Source organism: Spodoptera frugiperda, chromosome 26 (assembly GCF_023101765.2).
Source record: "Spodoptera frugiperda isolate SF20-4 chromosome 26, AGI-APGP_CSIRO_Sfru_2.0, whole genome shotgun sequence".
Classification (NCBI taxonomy): domain Eukaryota; kingdom Metazoa; phylum Arthropoda; class Insecta; order Lepidoptera; family Noctuidae; genus Spodoptera; species Spodoptera frugiperda.
Genome location: NC_064237.1, coordinates 6,421,613 through 6,442,938, shown reverse-complemented (window position 1 = coordinate 6,442,938; position 21,326 = coordinate 6,421,613). Strand labels below are relative to the sequence as shown.

General features: G+C 35.6%; 1 protein-coding gene across 1 annotated transcript; it reads left to right on the top strand.

Annotated features, from left to right (window-relative positions):
* Positions 1-2,787: 2,787 nt before the first annotated feature.
* Positions 2,788-20,822, top strand: LOC118264326 (uncharacterized). Its single transcript, XM_035576801.2, has 12 exons — positions 2,788-2,952; positions 3,749-3,818; positions 6,067-6,160; positions 7,009-7,166; positions 12,991-13,143; positions 13,611-13,817; positions 14,247-14,549; positions 14,675-14,811; positions 15,616-15,761; positions 18,459-18,625; positions 19,531-19,682; positions 20,632-20,822. The coding sequence occupies exons 1-12, from the start codon at positions 2,885-2,887 to the stop codon at positions 20,786-20,788; spliced, it is 1,812 nt and encodes a 603-aa protein (XP_035432694.2). The 5' UTR covers positions 2,788-2,884; the 3' UTR covers positions 20,789-20,822.
* The last annotated feature ends 504 nt before the right edge of the window (positions 20,823-21,326 follow it).

Genomic DNA, 21,326 nt, shown 5'->3' with positions numbered 1-21,326 from the left:
TCTATATTTATATCTCATACTTAGGAAATTTGTCACTGTCAAGACACTTAAGTAGGCCGTATAAATTTACTTTCTCAGTACATTTTATTAGGGAATTTGATAAAGAACTTATCTGTACTGTTGTGGTGTGTCAGATGAGTTTTATGAAATTGGTAATTTTGTGCTGAAACATGATATGACAAGTGACAGATGATAGAAATCGCAATAGATGTTTGACGAATAAATCAACGGATGACGTCATAAATCCTACATCGCACATATGAAGTTGACATGCGAATAAACAAGGATAGAAAATCCCAACAAAAAACAGTTGGGCAGAAAGCCCGCCAGGCACGTTCACCTCGCCTGGTTGGAGGATCCTCCTTTTCTTAGGGAACTTTACTCTCGGTTCCCTAAAATTTTATTCTGTAACTAGTTTCTGCCAGCAGCTTCGCCCACTTTCCCGTGGAATAAAAACTCCTATCATCGAAATCCATTCAGTAGTTTCAGCTTCAGCGTGATTGACGAACAAATATCGAAGCATCCAAACAAACTAACTGATAAGTACGTGGTGTGCTAACTGAAGAATTACTTTAATGGTGTTTCCATGGTGTTCTAATGTCGCAACAATAGAACGAATTCAAAAATTGTGTAATTCAAGTCACAGTTACCACGACATTCTACTCGAGTACTAATAAAAGCTAACGTACAAGTGCCTTTACATAAAAACGTACATAGAACACGGACTCTAAGTGCAGTGGGACTTAAACAGAGCGACTTTTCATGTTTCGCAATTTCATAGCAATGTATGTGATGTATGAGTACATAACTTTTGAAGGGTGTGATAGTTATTTCATAATTTATGCCATTAGAAAACTTTTTGTACCTTTAGATACAGCTAAGTTCCTGTTGTATGAACTCTCTTCTTAGTCAGTAATAAATTTGTATTTCTTTGGGAAAATAGTTATACAGAATCTTTAGAAGTATATAAATCTTAGTAATGTAACTATTTTGCTACGCCGTAGCAATTTAACTACGACGTAGCACCGGCTCCTCATATTTTTTCTATAATATTGAGCTGTCACCACGAATGTGTCAAAAGTATCACGTATTCCAATTGATTCAAAGCATTCAGCCTTAAATAATAGACATTTTATCCCATAAGTATCCGGTTATAAAGAAAGAAGTTCCATATATTTTTAGGGGTTCGCAATATTACCTTTCACGTTCAATAACTCAAACAAAAAAAAAGTAAAAAATGGACTCTTTACACGGCTCATGAAGCATTAAATGGTCCAAGACATATGTTGTTAAATTTTGTGACGCGTTGCCTGCCTATATTAAAAAGATAGGCTTTTGATTTGCCGACGTTTTATGGCCGTAGCGAAATCACGTTAGTGGGGAAGACCGGACGTGAAATGGTCTATTGATATTATAGTCGATGTTATGATAGTAATATAATAAAACACACACAGCGTCTCGCGTTTAATCCACAAAGGGATATGCAGCAGTGCACCATTTCCAACCATTTATGTTATGAGTTTTAAACCTATTGTTATACAATACTTAGATAAAACGACACGTAAATGTGGGAGCAAATACGTAATTTCTACGTATAAAAGGTATCTAGAAGTGACGTTACTCAATATTTCAAATCAACATATCTTTGAAGAAATCTTTGTTTCCGTAAGAAAATAGAAAATACGTATCAAATATTTTAAAATATAAATATAATAAATATCCGATTCTAAACTCCACCGCAGCCTTCTTCCACATTTAAAAAAAAAAACAACAAACATACTCTACACTGAAACCTCTCATATTCACATTCAAAATAATATTTCACGAAAACACAAGCATTAGAACGTCTGCGAAAAACAAGTCTAGCTTTTACAAGCATTAAAATCCCCTCGTAAACGAAGTTCTGGATTCAAGAGTTGCAAGTTTTAAAGTTCTTAACGAAAGACTTAATACTTAGCGCAGTTCCGTCTTCAAAGTGGGGGAAAATATCCGCCAAAGATATTTTACGACTGCGATGAATAACAATAAAACTTTACATTTGTCTGTGATCGGTTTCTGCGACTGAACGTTTCAGATTGATGTTTGTGCATTCACCAGAGTCTTATCTGGATCTGGTGTTGCATTGAAAAATGTAAATAGCATATATATTCAATTATTGCACGTTGTACATACTTATACGACTAGTACAGTACATAGTTAGTCTCTGTTAGGCCGTAGAAGTTTGGGTAAGTTAACAAGAAGTATTTAAAAAATATAACACATTTTTACTACATTAATTAGTTAGTAATTTTAGACAATCAATTAAATTGGTACAATATAATATCACATATTTGTTTACGAAATAAATTTCATAATATAGGCCATCATAAATTATATGAACGCAATAATTATCAAATTACATTATAGTTTAATAACACATAATAACAATAGTTAATGAAAGCTAGGGCCGCGATGTAATGTTATATACCGATCATTAGTCTGTTAGAATTATAATTATTACTCAACTATACCTAGAAGGTTAATGTTACAAGGCCTCATTAATATAAAGCACCTACTTCTACTTATTGCTTTCTGAAACCGCCATTTAATTTTAAGTATTCGAAATTAAAATTTAATTCTTATTCCGTTACTCGGTTCCAGAAACCATTCCAATTTAACATCATTTTTATCCCCCATAAATCCTGTCATAAAGATAATAACAGATACTAAATTTTAATTCCATGAATATCGTAATTCGGGATCGTCGTCGCCAACCCCAAATTTTATATACTTGAGAGAATCGAGGTCACCTAGATTTGTTCGTGAATTTGTTACATTACTATGAAAACAGTCAGGATAGTAATGACGTGCAACTTCGTGTAAGACAAAGGGGAGCCTTCGAAGTATGAAGTCGAAATTAGAGCCAGAAGAGAGACCCATATGTAACGCAGTGAACGTGTTCCGCGAAAGAGGGTATGTTATACAAACAAAGCCAAAGTTTCCGTACTCTGGAACGTAGTGACAAATTGTCTATTCGGTACTGCTGTTTACTGTCGCGACTCACTCCACTCTCTGCCTCAGGTGAGCGACGACGCGTACGCTACAATAAACAGTCGTTTGTAGTAAAATAAGTCCCATAAAATACACATTTGCGTTGCTTGATTCTGTACATAGAATCATACGATTACATAATACAAAATAACGAAGCTACTTTTTGCTCGGTCGCATAGAAACGGGCTCAACTCGAGCGGTCCACGATAGAGTGATCAGGGATCCCTCATAAAATGACGTCATAGAGTGTCATTGAGTTATATTCTATTATATTCCGTCCCCTTTCTCGTATAACGAAGGGCCACTAGAACCTTCACCTGCCAATTCATGTTATATTGCGTAGACAATGATTGATTACTTCATTACTTTCGAGTTAATTAAAAAAGGGATCCGATAGTACCTACGCAATTTTATTGACTTGTTTCTAACTTTTTTTTTGTTTTAGGTTGTTCGGGGTACCTAAATGATTGAGCCTTTTTGCGTGATGCTAATACTCGTAGTTGTTAAATAGAAGTGTTTTTGTGCTGTTCAAAAAGAAAGGATAAAGACCGTCCTCGATTACATAAGACGTGAAAAAAATGAACAAATTATTTTACGAAAACTAAAACAACTTAATAGAGATTTGACTTCAGTCATAAAGAAGATTCCAATTACTTATTAGTTTGTATTGTATTTCGAAATCCAATCTCCTATTACATAATCTATCTTATTCTTCCAGGAACTATTTACAACGGCTGGAACTATTCGAAAAGTCCACACAGGCGTACAATGAGGCTCTGCGATGGAATGTGAGTGACAAACAACTTGAGATTCTATTTCCACACAGTAAACATGCAATTAGAAGCACCAAGAGTGTTGATAATGTTTGCTTGGATAACTAAGTTCTAACTCAAACTTAGGATTGGGTTGTTAGGAACTATATTTTTAGTTGAAACTAGCACTAATGTTTAGGTGCTTTTCCACTAATTTGAGCTGAGAGATTTGGAAAGGATTTTTTGTTGTTAATAAAATTGATTTATGATAGTTGTTATGATTTTGATTATGTATGTCACATATCTTATATTTATATATAAATGAATTTCTGTTTGCTAGCCGCGCTAAAACTCGAAAATGGCTGGACCGATTTGGCTAATTTTGGTAATGAATTGGTATTGGTTAGTGGAAGTCCAAAGTGACAAAAAAAATATTGAGGCCGAACGAGTTTAGTCAGTCCGGGTCAGCTATTTCTATTATAAAACTCCATAATTATAAAAAATATAATATTATCTTCTATAAATAATTATAATTTATTAAAACTGTTGCGACCGTATTTCTTTTTCGTACAAATATCTATTCTATTTTATGGTATTATTGCAGCAACATTAATACTTATAAAAGATTTATACATAGACTATAAATATAGACACGGAAGCAACAATTACGGGTATAAAATGAATGCTTTGGGAATAAACAAAGACGGTTAATGGACATCAAATAGAGGGTGGCTACGAAGCAATCAGGCGCGGTGATTGTTAAACACTCAACATACTGCGTCTATTGTCAGGTGCTGCCATCTATGTGTTTCCCATGCTGTAGATAATGTAGCTTATTGTGAGATATATATAAGATTATATGAATAAGATAATAGAAATATTATATGGCAGTAAGAATATAATAACAATTCTTTAGACGAATATTATTATACCTAACAGTATGAAGGTTAAATAAATAGTAGGTATAGCAAGGATTTTTTTGTCTGTGTCTGCTTCGGGTACTGATTTAATCGTTTATTGGTGATAACATGAAATTAATAAAAACAATTAGATAAAAAAATATTTTGAACTTTTTAGCATAGTGGTCAAAACGCAACTCACTTTAAGGGAACATGACTAGGGAACAATCATGTCCTTATTAATAAGTATCCTCTAAATAGGCTGCCTATTTATTTATATCATTCAGTGGCTTCTCACGCCTTGAGCGAGAGGGAGTGTTAGACAATTACTGACTAAATACCACCCCGTTCCTACTCCTGGTAACTCGCTAGGCAATTTCCAGAAATAGACAAGCTAAGAATACTGTATCAACCTACAAAGACATTCTTATTTACTACATCATCTTTACATTAATATAAAAAAGTATTCAATGAAAATTAAAGTATTTTTTTAATGAAAATTGGAACTTTCAACATTAAGAGCAATTCATTGATACATTTTATGCAATCGGCATGCAATTAAAACATCGAATAAGTATGTCAAACGTAACCAGTCAATATAAATTTTATTTAATTTCTCCTCATCTCGCTTCGTTAACTCATTAATATCTTTTTAATTGGTCTGTCACTACCGTAGCGACTTTAATATTGCTTGAATAAATAAAATAAATTATTTAAATGTGAAAGTTATTGACTTCACTTTACTGCAGTTTGTATTTATAAGGATACCTACTTATTACATTGAATTTATTGTGTACTAGTTGCTACCCGCGACTTCGTCCGCGTAAAATAATGACTTCGAACAAAATTCAGAGTTAATAACTTCGAACAGAATTCGGATGAAATATTCTTTTTTTCTTAGATAACGAACGAACAGACAGACACAAATAAAAAAAAAATTTTTTTGCGTGTATGTATCGTAAGTAAATTTATATGCGTCAAAAGTGATTTATTTCAAAATTACAAAAAAACGCGATTTTTACTATAGTCTAGTCTATTTATGAAGATTTTTACGTGTACATAGTACTACGCTGTATAAAATTTTAACTAAGTAAGACCTTACGTTCAATAATGGCACTAACGACGACCAAAAATTGTTTACCCACGTTACTTTAATCCTCAGCCAACCAGCTTGCATGTACATAAGTATCCCTCTGGACAAAATACGTGCTGGACTTACATTTATAATAAGTAAACAAAAGGGAAAGACCAGCAACTTAATATCCGTCCGTATATTCGTTCATCCGCATATAAAACCTACATATTTAAGGATGTTTTTGGCTATAAAATCGTACTCACTCCATCCACGTAGCTGGGAAAAACATGAACGTATCTTTTATTTACAGGGCTCTGATGTTCGTTCCTTGCTGGGCCGAAGCTTGGTGCGAGCGAAAGCAACGCATTATGCCGGTGCCTTGGCCGACGCAGCGCAAGCGGCTGGTATAAACACCGTATAGGAACCAATACACCATTGATATTTCGAAACTATACTTTATTATTTTACTGTGATAGTTGATTTTTCAATGACGTCAAGTCAATTGAAAAGTCATGCTCACGTAAAGTGAATTCTATCGCATCACGTTAAAGTTGGTTCTTCTATAACGTGAAGTAATCTCGTTCCATACGGGGCAACACATTAGCTATGCACTTGTATTACCAATTAACTATGAACAAAGGCCAATAAAGGTTTATACGATATTCACACTCGAGTTCTAAAGAAAAGATTTTACACGCGATCTCTTGAAATTTTCATACATTGAACAGCTTTAAAAGTGTAAATGGGTTTTCCGCTTTTATGTTGTATTTACGTTTATTGTTCTTTGTTTAATAATACTTACATGAGTTACTTTTGTGCTATCTTCAGAGAATATGAACTGTTAATTTCTCTTATACTTTAAAAGGTTAAAAATACCATATCGCGTAGGTATACGTAGAACAAAGAAGATTAATTCTAACATTTCGGTGTTTCTTCAAAAAACTTTTACTTAAGAAATCATTACTCTCCCACGTTTATTAAGTTATTTTCATTCAATTAATTGTGTCCAAGCTAAATTCATTTAAACCAAATTTTGTGTTTCAATCTGCAGAATTGTTAACTTTTGTTTAAGGATAATGATACCGTTAACTTTTTGTTTCTTTTTTGAAGAATAATCCATTTAAAAAGGCAAAGTGAAAAAACCGTCATCCTACCTTTTTACAAGCCACCAAAATCAATACATAGATTTCAAATAAACCATAAACAGACTTTTAAAACACGAAACGAAATAAAAAAGATATGATTTCCCTAGCATTGGAGCCTCAAAATTCAAGAGCTTTGCAAATTCGTGCGCAAACTGAGTACGAGAAATGCGCCTTTGAACGCGCTCTGGTGCTTGCACACAGGGGGCAACGTATGAGACGGTTCCCGCCAGACTTTGCTGAATGTGCACGCTGTGCTGAAGAAACGGTAAGGTTTTGTTTAAATTATATGTGTTGTTATGGTGTTACTTATTTTGCAAATAGATGGGGTGTAAATAGTAGTTTTACAAGGCAACATTACAAACAAATATTAGTTTGACATTTCCCTATATGACAGTAGTAGCATGGAGTCTGAAATTGTGTCTAGTATATGGCAATAGGCTCACTTGCTATTATATGGGACATATAACACAAATGGTGAAAAGTGGGCGTACATGGTATACAATTTACATAATAGTAACTGATAACTCTGCCTACCCCTTTGGGAACAAAAGGCGTTGTATTTCCCTATCCCTGCCGGTAAATATTATGTTTAAATATTAATTCATATGGTATTAAAAAAGCATTATATGTATGTATAAATAATTTTCATCTCTGCTTAACCGAAAGTCAACTGCGGAAGATTGTTCATTTAATTTAATCAAAATACAGACGCGAATTCAGAATAAGTAAAAATTAGATAGTGACTAGAAAGTTTACGTAAAATTTACTAAATAAATAAATGGTTTAAATTTTTAAATGGTCCGATAAAATAACCAAGATAACGAGACATTCCGCTTTCAGTTTATTTTTCACTAAAAAGACGAGCTTGAAGTGATTCGCTTAGAAAGATTTAAAAAAAAATAACAAACTTTTCACGCTATTCAGCCATCTTCTAATGGAATGTTTTCGCACCAAAATGTAGCAACGGAATTTTTTCGCGTGAAAAAATAAGTTCACGGTGTTGCCTGCTCTTTTCAGTGATTCAAAACTTTTTTTAGGCTGGTATTATTACTATTCAGATGTATTCTTAATGATCTACTTTTATACTGAAAAGGGAGCACTCAGTTGAACAATGGAAAACTTGCTTTTATATTCTCGGACAACATTTCAAAAATGTTGTAGTGTGATTATAAGATTCTTATCTAGCAAAATTAAAATAAATAGTAAAATCATTCTTATTTCTACCCTAAAACAGACTATATTTCTAAAACACTTACTCGCATTTGAACCTACACAATTTGCACAGTAATTTCGACACTGCAACACAGTATAAAACAAATGAACATACCTCTACTAAGAAGCGGAACAAAATACCCGACATCTTAAACCCAGTGCAAGACTTAACATAAATAACTTAAAACGTACCGCCAAGTGTTTCGCCAACCATTTAGGTCATGAACGAGATACGACAATTCAAGATTAAGTTACTAAGTTCGCTAATTTATTGCAAATGTTATTAGTGTAGGAGGTTTTTGAAATAAAGCACTGATATTAGTACGAAGTTCTATATTAATTATTAAAAGATTTACAAACGATATTTTAAAGTAACGTATCCGCCATTACGTAGAAGAGAGAGAGAGAGTGGCGCCGTGAAGCGGCAATAATCGGAACTACTCCGGTTGCGTTCCAATTTTACTTTATTACATTTCTTACATCCTCCCCGGAACGCAATCCCATGTTAGTGACACAATACATATGCTTTTCTACAGTAGTTCCCTTGGTTAAAATATCTGAAACATTTTCACAACCCTTAACATAACAAAACTTTAAATTATTATTTATTACATGGTCTTTAATAAAATGGTATCTAATGTCTATATGCTTAGAGCGAGGTAAGTAACAATCATTGGCCGACAACTTGATGGCGCTCTGGTTGTCGCAGTATATGAGCAGGGTGTCGGAGCCGCGTCCAACTTCAGCCTGCAGCTGCCGCAGCCAGAGAGCTTCCTGTGCCGCGCTCCCCATGGCCATGTACTCCGCCTCTGCTGTGGACAAGGCGATGGTCTGCTGTTTGCGGGAGCACCACGATATAGCACCTCCCTGAAACATAAAAATATAACCGGTGCACGATTTCCGGTCTCTAGCATCACTTGCCCAGTCTGCGTCACAGTAGCCTGTGATTTTTCCGTTACAATTCTTGGTGTAGGTGAGCTTGTAGTCCTTAGTCCCTTGCAGGTACCTCATGACTCTTTTTATTGCAGTCCAGTGCTCAGACCTCGGTTCCTTATTGTATCTGCTTAGAGCATTCACAATGTAGGATATGTCCGGCCTGGTACCTTGAGCAACATAAAGGAGACTTCCAATAGCTTGTTGGTACGGGCAGTTCACTTCAATTTCACTATTTTCATTAAATTTTTGTCCAACTTCCACTGGTGTCTTAATAGATTTACATTCTGACATTTTAAATTTTATTAATATTTCTTTAATATATTTTTCTTGATCCAGCATTATAGAATCCTTTGTCCGGGTAATATTGAGACCCAAACATTGGCTCACCTCTCCTAGATCCTTCATATTTAGTTTCTGCTGTAGTTTTTCCTTTATATTATTAATCATACTTCTTTGTGAACAGAATAATAAAATATCATCAACCCAGATTGCAATGTAAACTCCAATGTTGATGTTAAAGTAAATACAAGGGTCAGTTTTAGATTGTTGAATGTCCATTTCCTTTAAGACTGTACTTAACTTTGTATTCCACAATCTGCTGGCCTGTTTCAAACCATAAATTGATTTATTTAGATGACATACCTCATCACCCTTTTTATACATTTCAGGCTGTACCATGTAAATATCTGTGTCTATAGATCCTTGTAGGAATGCAGAGACTGCGTCCATCTGGTATACATGCAGGTCTTGCTGTGCAGCTAGAGCAAACAAATATCTAATGGATGTCCATCTTACCACAGGAGAGTATACCTCATGGAAGTCCACACCCTTCTTCTGTGCGTAACCCTTGATGACTAGTCTAGCTTTATACTGAATAACCTGACCTTGTTGGTTAGTTTTCCTTTTGAACACCCACTTGTTAGGTAAAGCAACTTTCCCAGGGGGCAGTTTCACCAGATTCCAGGTCTCATTCTCCATCAAAGAATTCATCTCAGCATCCATGGCTTGTTTCCATTCATTAGCCTCTGTGGTAGACAATGCCTCTTCTACTGTCTGAGGATCAGATAAACTAGTAAATAAACAGAGCATACCTTTCTTATCATCTTTGTTACGTGGTCTCAGTGTGATGTTACGAGTTCCTTGTTCCTGAACTGTAATATGCTTTGGTGGGTAATATGTCTCATCAGTATCAGCATCATCAGTTGTGTCAGTCTCATACTCACTACCACTGGCTTCTTCCAAACTAGGCTTACAGTCCACAGGTTGAAGGGAAGAGGAAGCAGCTTCTAACTTCTTTGACTGATCATCAGGCTTTGATCCTTCTGACAATCCCAACCTGTGATCTTCAGTTGAACGAGCTGAAATCAGAAACTCATCACACAGACCAGGTCTTTCAAAAAATATAACATCTCTACTCTTTATAATCTGATGTGTTTTAGGATGCATGACACGGTATCCCTTCGTTCTCTCACAATAACCTACAAATATCATCTTTTCCGATTTCTTGTCCCACTTTTGTCTCCTCTCTTTGGGTACGTGCACCATCGCTTCAGAACCAAATATTCTCATATGAGATAATTCCGGTTTGCGACCTGTCCACATTTCATACGGAGTGGTATAGTTAAGTGCTTTGGTAGGAGACCGATTTATAATATAGGCAGCTGTGGCTACGGCTTCAGCCCAGACAGGTTTCTCTAGATTTGCATTAGACATCATACATCTAGCTTTTTCTACAAGTGTCCTATTCATTCTCTCTGACAATCCGTTCTGCTGCGGGGTATATGGTGCTGATGTCTGATGTATAATTCCACAAGTAGCTAAGTATCTCTCAAAATTGCTGTTACAGTATTCCTTTCCATTGTCTGTCCTTAAGATTTTAATTTTAAAGTCAAGCTGGTTCTCTACATATCTTTTATAATCTTTAAATATGTCTAAAATACTTAGCTTATCCTTTGTGAAATATACATGAACCATCCTAGTATAATCATCTATGAAATTAATAAAGTATCGCATACCTCCATACGATGCATTCTCCATTGGTCCACATAGGTCCGAATGTATTAATTCCAATGGTTTTGTTGCTCTGGTACCAACTTGTTTGAAAGGTAACCTTGCCTGCTTACCCTCACAGCAGCTTGGACATTGCAACCTTACTTGTTGATTTTGATCAAGCACCACCCCGTCAGCATAATTTGGTAGTTTTTGTAGATCTGAAACATTTAAATGTGCCATCCGAAGATGCCACAGTCTTATATTATTAGAACTTACAAGACTGGAAGCTAAATGAACACTTTCCTCCGTTGCCTGCATATCCAGCACATAGAGTTTATTTATCAGCGTAGCTGAGCATATGAGCTTTCCACTGGCATCATTGATATTGCAACCTTTTTCATTGAAGATCACTCTGTATCCACTCTTTGTAATAGTGCTCACTGATATTAAATTTGCTGCAAGTCCGGGTACATGTAACACATTTTTCAACTGTATTGTACTTCCTTGTGAAAGGTTCACATTTATTTCACCAGTTCCTTTTACAGACAGCGGCTCACTGTTAGCAACTGTTATACTCTTAACAAGAGGCGCTCTTAGATTGTACATCCATTCTCTGTTGCCACACATATGCATGGATGCTCCGGAATCTATATACCATAGTTGCTTAATTTCACCGACAGTTGCTGAAAATGCTGCAGCAAAACTGGATTTTTCTTGCTTATGTGGCTCTCTTCTCCCTTTGTCTGTGCAGTACTTTGCTAAGTGCCCATAACCATTGCAGTTGTAACACCGGGGACCCTTGGTTGGCTTCGCCTTATGTGAATTAAACTTTCCCTTTTTAGTATGTGAATAAAGTGCATTATTTGTATCTGTAGAAACGACTTCTTGTAAAAGCTTGGTCTTAATGAGGTCTGCGCTGATTGTGACTCCTGAATTTTCGAGTCCCATGATCATGGGTTTGTACTGATCAGGTAGACCGGCCAACATTAAAGTACCTAGCCACTCGTCATTAACATCAAATTCAATGTTACGTAATTTATGTGCTGCGTTCATGATTTTACTCACATACTCCTCGATGCCACTGCTAGACTCCAGCGATGTGTTTATTAACTCTTTGAGTAAACCCACTTTTCTGGTGAGCCCGTTGTCATCGAATGCTTTGTGTAGGTTGGTCCATACTTCTTTCGCGGTCTTACAGTCTTGTATGTGTACGTAGTTCTGAGAATTGACTAATAGGATCAGTTTGGACTTGGCCAAGATATCCTTTGCCGGGTCAATTTCTTGTCCTTCCTTGGGTTCTACGCAATTCCATAAACCCTCGTGTTCGAGATACGTTCTTGCTGAGAATTTCCAGGTAGCAAAATTGTCGCGGCCGTTCAATTTCTCTATATGGAACATGTGCGAATGCGAATTCATCCTGACCACGTTTTTCTGTAGAACTTAACCTCGCTGTACTCAACACGTTTTCTTTCGGAGAAACTTCGTACTTTCTGATATAACTTTATTTCCTGAAACCACGCTCTGCTACCATGTAGGAGGTTTTTGAAATAAAGCACTGATATTAGTACGAAGTTCTATATTAATTATTAAAAGATTTACAAACGGTATTTTAAACTAACGTATCCGCCATTACGTAGAAGAGAGAGAGAGTGGCGCCGTGAAGCGGCAATAATCGGAACTACTCCGGTTGCGTTCCAATTTTACTAATTACATTTCTTACAATTAGGAAAGAAAAGAAAGAAAGAAAGAAAAAATGTTTATTTTGCACCGGGCACGATGCACCAAAAAAAAAACAAAACGATAATAATTATCAATTATTATTTAATTATTAAAACAAATATAAAAGTAATAAAAACATTCATGAATTATTCTTATATAAAAACAGGAAAAAAAATAGAAAATAAATAACATAAAAAAATAAACTAAAAACAACTTATTACTTATATTAGGTACGGGAATGTGCTGGGAAGACGGCAAGCGATGTGTTGCACACCGCTGTAACACTGCTTAAGAACATGGAGATAAAGCGACAGTCCCTCGATGAGGATGCACCTAATGCCTTACTTCGGCCCCGACGTATGCAACCACAGAAGGAACAACAGGTTCAAAACTTTCCCCATATTTCACAACCCCCAGCGAGCTATGCATAAAATGACCAAAGTACGACAAACTACTTTGTTGTTTTAAATGTTGAGTATTTATTATGATAAATGTTTGTTGGTTGTTGTACCCATGCTGTATCATTTATATTAAAAAAGTTGTTAAGTCATTTTACTTTTTTGCAATGTTGCACAGTGTTTTGGTATATCAATCAAAAACAAAATACCTTTTAAGTAAAATTACTGTGTCCCTTTAATTTATTACAAAATGTTTCCGACCTTGTAGTTACCTATTAATTCACTTTACGACCACCATTTTGTCAAAATAAATTGTTATGCTATAAATATGTGTAAGGATTTATTATAGCACTTCCGTATAAAGAACGTCTATACCTCGTTTACTAAAGTGCAGATACGTCTTTGTTTACAACGAGAAATAAAAAATATGTTGGCAATAACCGTAATTCTAGGTCCAAGAAATATCCCGCGCGGAAAAACAGAGAGCCGAACAAATCTCCCGTTTAATGGCTTCGAAATATTTGGAGCGAATGGCACATGACAAATATTTCTTAACTGCCTTATGTAAGGACGAACGATTGGTCTCTGCCAATAAACAAGGATCTCTAAAGCTGCAAGAACTGGCCCACAAGGCGCTCGCCGACGTCGAGAAACGACAAGTACGCTCACACTATCTAATTCAATAAAATTAAACTGTGACCTGTTAACCCACAAAATGTAATATATTGCTCGCCGCTGCTCTTTATAAATGGCCGAGTAAATTGTAATTTATAGCACTTGTACAGATTGTTATCTTACCCTGTAGTAGATTCAGTATTCACAAAATTCGAAACGAGAATATAAGCTTAATTGAATAACAATAGCAATTTTTAACACAATGTACAATGGCAGTAGGCGTTATCCTCGTATTCCAGTAATATTTAGATGCTATTTTGCTGGCTCAGTCCATTTTTTCAGACAGATATTATCATTTAAATTGCGTAAGCCTGTCACGTCGCTTTGAAAGGCTGGAACATATTATAATTCAGATATTTCGTATTTCTTATGTTAGCTTTGTAAGTTCTGATCGTTTGTTTAATATGAATCAGGCTGTCTTACGTGAGCGAAGGCCTCTTTATGCTGCTCGAGCACTAGGGGCGGCTGCCCGGGCCCGCTTGTCACGCGCGCGGAAGGAGCAATTGACGCACACGCAAAAGCAACACGCCACCGACGCACGCCGCCTCATACAGACAGCTCAATCCATTTACGAGGAACGAGATACCGCCAAGTGTTTGGAGCAAGCCGAGTTCGGAATGGAACAAATAACAAGGAAACCAGCCAACTTATTACCGGGAAAAGATAAATTCTTGCAAGAGCTTCACGATATTGTTGGAAACGCTTTCCTGGACCAGGTAGGTCCATCGCTGCATTATTTTATAAATTGTGTAGCCATGGACATTACGAAGCTGGGAACTTTAATAGAGCTTGTTTGCCAAGTCACGTAGACCGTGAAAAATCTTTCTTATTTTATGTTCAGAAACGTGTTCGAGCAAATATGAGCGAGGCGGATCGGGAACGAAGGGCGTTTATTCTTCTGGGCATGACGGTGTCTCGTGAGCCGAGTCGCGACTCCGTGCTCCGGGTGCGACCGCCAGCTCCGCCTCGGGACGCCAAGTGAGATTAGTATTCCACTTACATCTGTAACCAATAGACCCAACGGCTTAACGTTACGAATTGTGTTAAGGTGGTATACATCAAAGAAAACCTTGATGAGTATTTAAAATGAATTCGGAACACATTTCAAATGAAAAGAGGGTTTAATTATAATGACTCCTCAAGATTATTATGCTTTTATCTGAGCAAATGTAACTTTCTCAGGCTTAAAACGAGGCATATAAAATGAGAGCACACTTGGTGTCTCGTATGAAACTAGACTGAATAGGTTACGTAACGTTTGCCTTGACCTAACTTTCTTTAATTAATTCGACCTTTTATCTGAAACCGTCGCTTAGCCGGCAGTAGTCCCACCCTGTCGTTTTATGTTATTTAATGTCTGTGGTGGCTTATCTCCTCCCTTATATGCCTTTAGATAACGTGTCATTAAAAATAATATGCTTTCTAAATGTACGTAATCTCTTCGTATATCTTATTGTCTTCATTTTTATTAAAACAATGAAATGAAATGGTGTTTTTGAATAACCTTAGAAATGTAAATTTAATTGTAGGTAAGAGTTGTATTCTTAAAAAAAAGCAATGAAGACATTCAAAGTCGGTATGTTTTTCTTTTACAATGCATTTTTTTTTTTAAGTTTCTCATAGGCAAATTAAAATAAATGATCAAATTACGAAATTGGTTCTAAATTCTAAGGTTCTACTAGAATTGTAAGTGTAGTACCTACATGAGTCCTAATTTTGATGTCAACAAGGTGCAAAATACTACCGTGTATCTTCATACAATAAATTTTGTTTTGTTCTCAGAGTTCGCATTCGTACTTTAGAACGAGCATTGTCGATGAGCACACGAGAGTCTGAACGATGTTACTTGTTGCATGAACTTGCTCGTCTCAATGTCGATACAAAGCAACCGTTAAAAGCAAGAGTTTACGCGACCAAATGTCAAACCGGTAAGGCACATTCAGTAGAATGGAATTTATCACTTTGTTAGCACTAAAATACTTGTGTTCCGGGGATTTATAGGCCAGTGAACGGGTCGTTGATTCCAAGAAATAAATTAGTCGACTACGATCGAATGGAATGTCTTTTTTATTCACAAATTGTTGGAATTTTTTCAATGAAAATATTTACACAAAGGGTCTTTATGTCGCTTTTATCCTGTTATTATAATTCAGTTTGTATAGATTCGAAAGTCGTGTTAGCATAGACAGGGTTGAAAGTATGAGGAACATAAAGTCAAAGGCATCAGAGGCCAAGCAAGAGTTTCGTTCTAACTTAGTCATATTTTATACGAAAAGTGTTTTGGAACCTAAGTGATATACAATTTCGATACTTTAATATTTTATTTGGCTACACTAAACTTTTGTATATGTTTCGGACACTATATTTCTACAGACAGTTTTCATAAAAAAACCGATGCCAAAACTCGGCTTAGACCCTCTAATACACATTCGTATGATGAGTAAATGGAAACGCAGGTCAATCTCGGAATTCGTAGGTCTACGCTGAATGCATTAAGGTAATGAATAAACTTTGCAACGTTGCCTACCGCAGGGAAAGATTTATTTACATTAAATACTTTCATATTGTGTGTATAAAGTATATAAGGAGAGAATCTATATATCTGATATGGAGGCGCTCGTTGCGCTGCGAAATTATTCAATAACTAGCTTCCGCCCGCGACTCCGTCCGCGCGGATGTCGATCTTTGTGTGGAAGTCATCTTATAAATATCTATTGGACCCAAATACGGCGAGGCCCATAATAATTAAGGCGATCCCTCTATTGAGCTACTGCTGTTGAGCTCGCGTTCTGTAGAATAAAACTTAAAAATTAAGATTTTTTTTCTACGTATTTTTCCAGGATAAAGAGTATACTATTTTATGGCCAGGATAATAAGGTATATTATACCAAGTTTCATCAAAATAGAACCGTTAGTTTTCACGTGATGCTTTTCTTTCAATATTTTCAATGTACAGAATTGACCCTTCTACAGATTTAGTAATATGAATGTATGAATGAGAGTGTTATGTTTATAACACTCTCTGATTTATGTTTATAACACTTCTGATTATATTTGTCTACTCTTACGTTTGTAAGAGTAGACAAATATAATCAGAAAGCTCCGAACTGCTAAGCTATCGGGAGTTATAAGTGTTATTGTGAGTCAACCATAAGAGATAGACATTTGCTGTCTAGGAATATTTTTTTAACAATTTTAAGGAGAACATTTCCGCCATACATTATTTCTGTGTAGCTTTAACCATTAAGGCTGCACACGCGACGGAAGTTTAAAAAATGGAGTAAGTTCTCCTGTTTTCCCAACATTTCCCTTCACTGCTCTGCTCCTATTGATTGTAGCGTGATGAAAAGTATACTATAACCTGCCCAGGAGTATGAAGAACAATTGTACCAAGTTTCGTTGAAATCTGTCGAGTGGTTTTTGTTTCTATAAAGAACATACAGACAGACAGACAGACAGACAGACAGACAGACAGACAAAAAAAAATCTGATTGCATTTTTGGCGTCAGTATCGATCACTAATCACCCGCTGATAGTTATTTTGGAAATATATTTCATGTACAGAATTGACCTCTCTACAGATTTATTATAAGTATAGATTGTGTAATAAGTACTCAGAAGAGTTGCTTGTTGTGAATTATTATTATGGAATTCATAATACATACATGATATAATTATAATTTAGTGTATAATATAATGTATAATTTAGTGAGTTTACAAAAGAAATAGAGATACTTGTAATATAAATATATCTATAAAAGCTGATGGTCATGTAAATTAAACGTGTATACGAAATATCAGCCAAATCGGTTGTAGACATCTACTTCAAATTTTAAGCTGCAAGATTCCACTTTACACCAATTCATTTATTCATACATAAATATATCGCGGCGCCAATTGAGTTTTGATTATGAATTAGAATCAATGCACATTTTCGTGCCGTCGGCCGTCACACCATGTCCACGACATATCATCTCAGTAACCGTATCAACACAATAGGCTAAACTACGCCCCATTAAGCGATCTAACCGAACTTAATTGACTCAAAGATATTATGACGTCATCGTTACTTACGACTACAGCCCATCTAATAGATCGCAGTGTATCGTACTCAGGAACAATACATACATTCAAAGCTAAATAAAAAATTGTACAAACTTAATCATGTAAATCACTAGACATCGGTAAAAGGACTTAAGATTTTAATTTAATAATTCGATAACTTTTAACTGAATGGCTTGTTGAAACGTTGACAGGCCTCCCACAACCATGTTTTAGATTATCTTTCAGTAGCCAAAGCCCAGAAAACCTTTAAATCTTCGCTACCATTTTAGAAAACGCTTCGTGACTTTGAATCGATTTGGTAGCTTTCATTTTAAAATAGCCCTCTTTAGATAAACTTTGAATTTACATATTTTACTGGGTATTCATTCGAAGACTCATCTGTAAATGTTAACTTTTACTATAAATAGAAGAATGAGTGATAAATTCAAACATTTATTATTATTTTTACATGACTGTGTACTTCACAGAGTACTTTGTATATCTATGGTAGTGTACTTATACTTAACTCACGCTCACATTAGCACAGCGGTCATAAAATTAACAACTTTCAAACTCAACAGAGGCTAAAGCATCCAATCAGCGTTCGTGGCTTTTAAACGCGCAGTTCCTATTGGCTCGCTGCCATCTCCTGCAGAATAACCGGCCCGAAGCCCGAGCAGTACTTCTAGAAGCCGCGGGTCTCGCCCGCTCCTACGGCTACGGTGAAGTGGCCGACTTCTATGACACTGTAAGCGCCTTAAAACTTAAATACCTACTTTACCGAACATTGTAGAGACACCAGCATCTCAACCTATTCCAGTCTGTCAATTTTTCATTCGATTTTCGACTTTATATTAAAAAGATTAAAGTTCAAAATTGAATAAAGTAATTTGACAGAAAAGAGTAGGTTGTCTAACTCTATACCGCAGAGAATACATTGTTCGAATTTTGAAAGTAATTAAACGTTTTAACGGTTTCTGCGCTGATTGTCTCTTGTTGGGGGGTTAAGAGTTTTCTTTTGTGTTTTCTTTTTTACCTTTAAGTAAGATTTATTTTTAATAGCTTGGTTAACTTAACAATGGTTTTTGAACTGATTCCGGCCATAAAATGCACAAAGGAAAAAGCCCTCAAAACATTGAAAATTATTATTTTTGTATCAAATTATAACTGTACTTAATCTCTTAAAAATTTTAACACACGGGTCCTAAAAAAATGTTGCTTTAAATGTTCTCGTAATTCGTTTTTGATAAGCTAAGTGCTACATGGCGTCCGTAAGCTGGCAGTCCGAGAGCAGAAAAAAAGTAAAAAGAAACGAACTTCAGGAAAATTTTAATACGGAGAATTTTATGCCTCGATATGTTTTTGTTTCTAAACGGAGAAAATAACTTTTTAACTCGTTTTTCTTACACAAATCTAGTACAATTTAGTTTACAAAATTACTTTTGGCTTCTTCTGTAATAAGGTAATTTGTTACAGAAGTAGTAAGGTAATTTAGTTCTTAAGAAATCTTAGAACTCTTTGTTAAATATATTTTTCAAAATAATAACAATAGTTTATTACATGACATCCACTTTAAAGGCATTCTCAAATGAAGGTCAACTGAAAACGAACCTTCGATTTAGAGCCATAGAATTTAAAATCCATTATTTTCAGTGTGTCAACGTTTCTTTGGAAGGTGAAGTGATCGCCTCGGATGCTCCTTTAGAGAAACGCGAGAAAGATTTGGTGAGCTTGATGCAAGATGATGACTTACGATCTGCCGCCAGACATCTGTTCAAGAGGATGTCTAATATACCAGTCAGCAGGTTAATGACCTTTTCTTTGTATATTAAAAAACGTTTTAGGTTCCCGTCACACCAGAGGAATTAGTTATAAGTGTGTTACCAGACTTTTTGAGAATAGGATGGAATGAGAGTGGGGGAGTATTGGGAATCCGATGTTCTTCTCACTCATACGGCGAACTACAACATACGCGTAATTTTACGCTTAGTTTTTCTAAAACTTCAGGTATAGCTAACCCACTTCTGTCAAATCATGGCTTTCCCGCGTAAGAAATAAATCTATGTATAAAAACATTCAAATCTTTCTTCTTTATAATTAATAATGTACAGACTTACGATCATTTTACTAACGTAACCTGAGTACTTTACTCTTCTAACCTTGAAACAAAATTAACAACAATTCAGGGTCACTGAATCTTAGCCAGATTAGTCGGGATTACAGTATTTTAATTGAAGATAATACCTACAACCTCGAAGCCTGAGTGATGCGATATTCTTGTTTAGACCCGATGTCTGACTGGGGCTTATCAGGACCTAACGTTTGTCAAACTCCTTCGTATCATTGGCAACCCTACGGATTTAGTTACACCCGTCATTTTGTGATATAGTTGTTTATATTATTACTAGCTTTTGCCTGCGACTTCGATTGCGTTAGAAAGTATTATTATTAATGGAATTTATCATATTAATATCTTAGGGGATGCCACGTCCCACGTCTTGGTAGCAATATGCATGAAAAGTCTCAGGCCGATCGCTTTATACAAAGTTAAATCCCCTATTTTATCTCCTTTGGGGTAGATTTGCCATAACCTCCGTGCTTGGCAGGCAAGTTGTAGATCGATTTATCAGAAAGCGCTGAGGCCCCGTCTTTGTCAGTTATGTAGTTCCTTAGTCGACACCCACAAGAAGTGTAGGGTTGGTGACAAATTGTATTTTACTCTATCGTTATTACTAGAATCATGTTTTTTTGCAGACGCTTCTCCATAATGCCCGGAGCTAGAGTTGAAGAGAGTGCGAACGCATCACGTGCCATTCATAGGAGACTGTCCATTATGCCTAAAGGTCCACAACCAACTAAAATGACCAGAAAACCTAATCGTACTTTAGGATTCCAGGACTTTGATTTTTGATACTAGCTTTTTATTTTGAAAATGGTATTTTGCCATTTTTAATCATTTAATACTTATTATTTGAAAAAGTTACTAACAAATTGTAAAATCAACTGATTAATAAATTGTTGAACGTGTATAATTTTGTATCATTGTTTGAAATTAGAATTAAATATTATATTATTTTTGTATTATATGATATTATCGTATCAGTCACAGGACGTCCACTGCTGCATCCAATGGCTGCGGTATTTTGTTTTTTAACCGACTTCAAAAAAAGGAGGAGGTTCTCAATTCGACCGTATTTTTTTTTTTTTTTTTTTTTATGTATGTTAATCGATATCTCCGTCAGTTATAGACCGATTTGAGAAATTCTTTTTGTGTTTGAAAGAGTACGATGTCCGTGTGGTCCCATGAAAATTTTTTTAAAGTCTGACCATAAATGTGGAAGATAATCCAGGGAACTCCTCAAAAATGAACAGAATATGCTCTGCGTTTGAGTTTAAGTGATGTATATTAGCTTATCTTTCTGAGTAACCATACAATTCAGGACAGATAG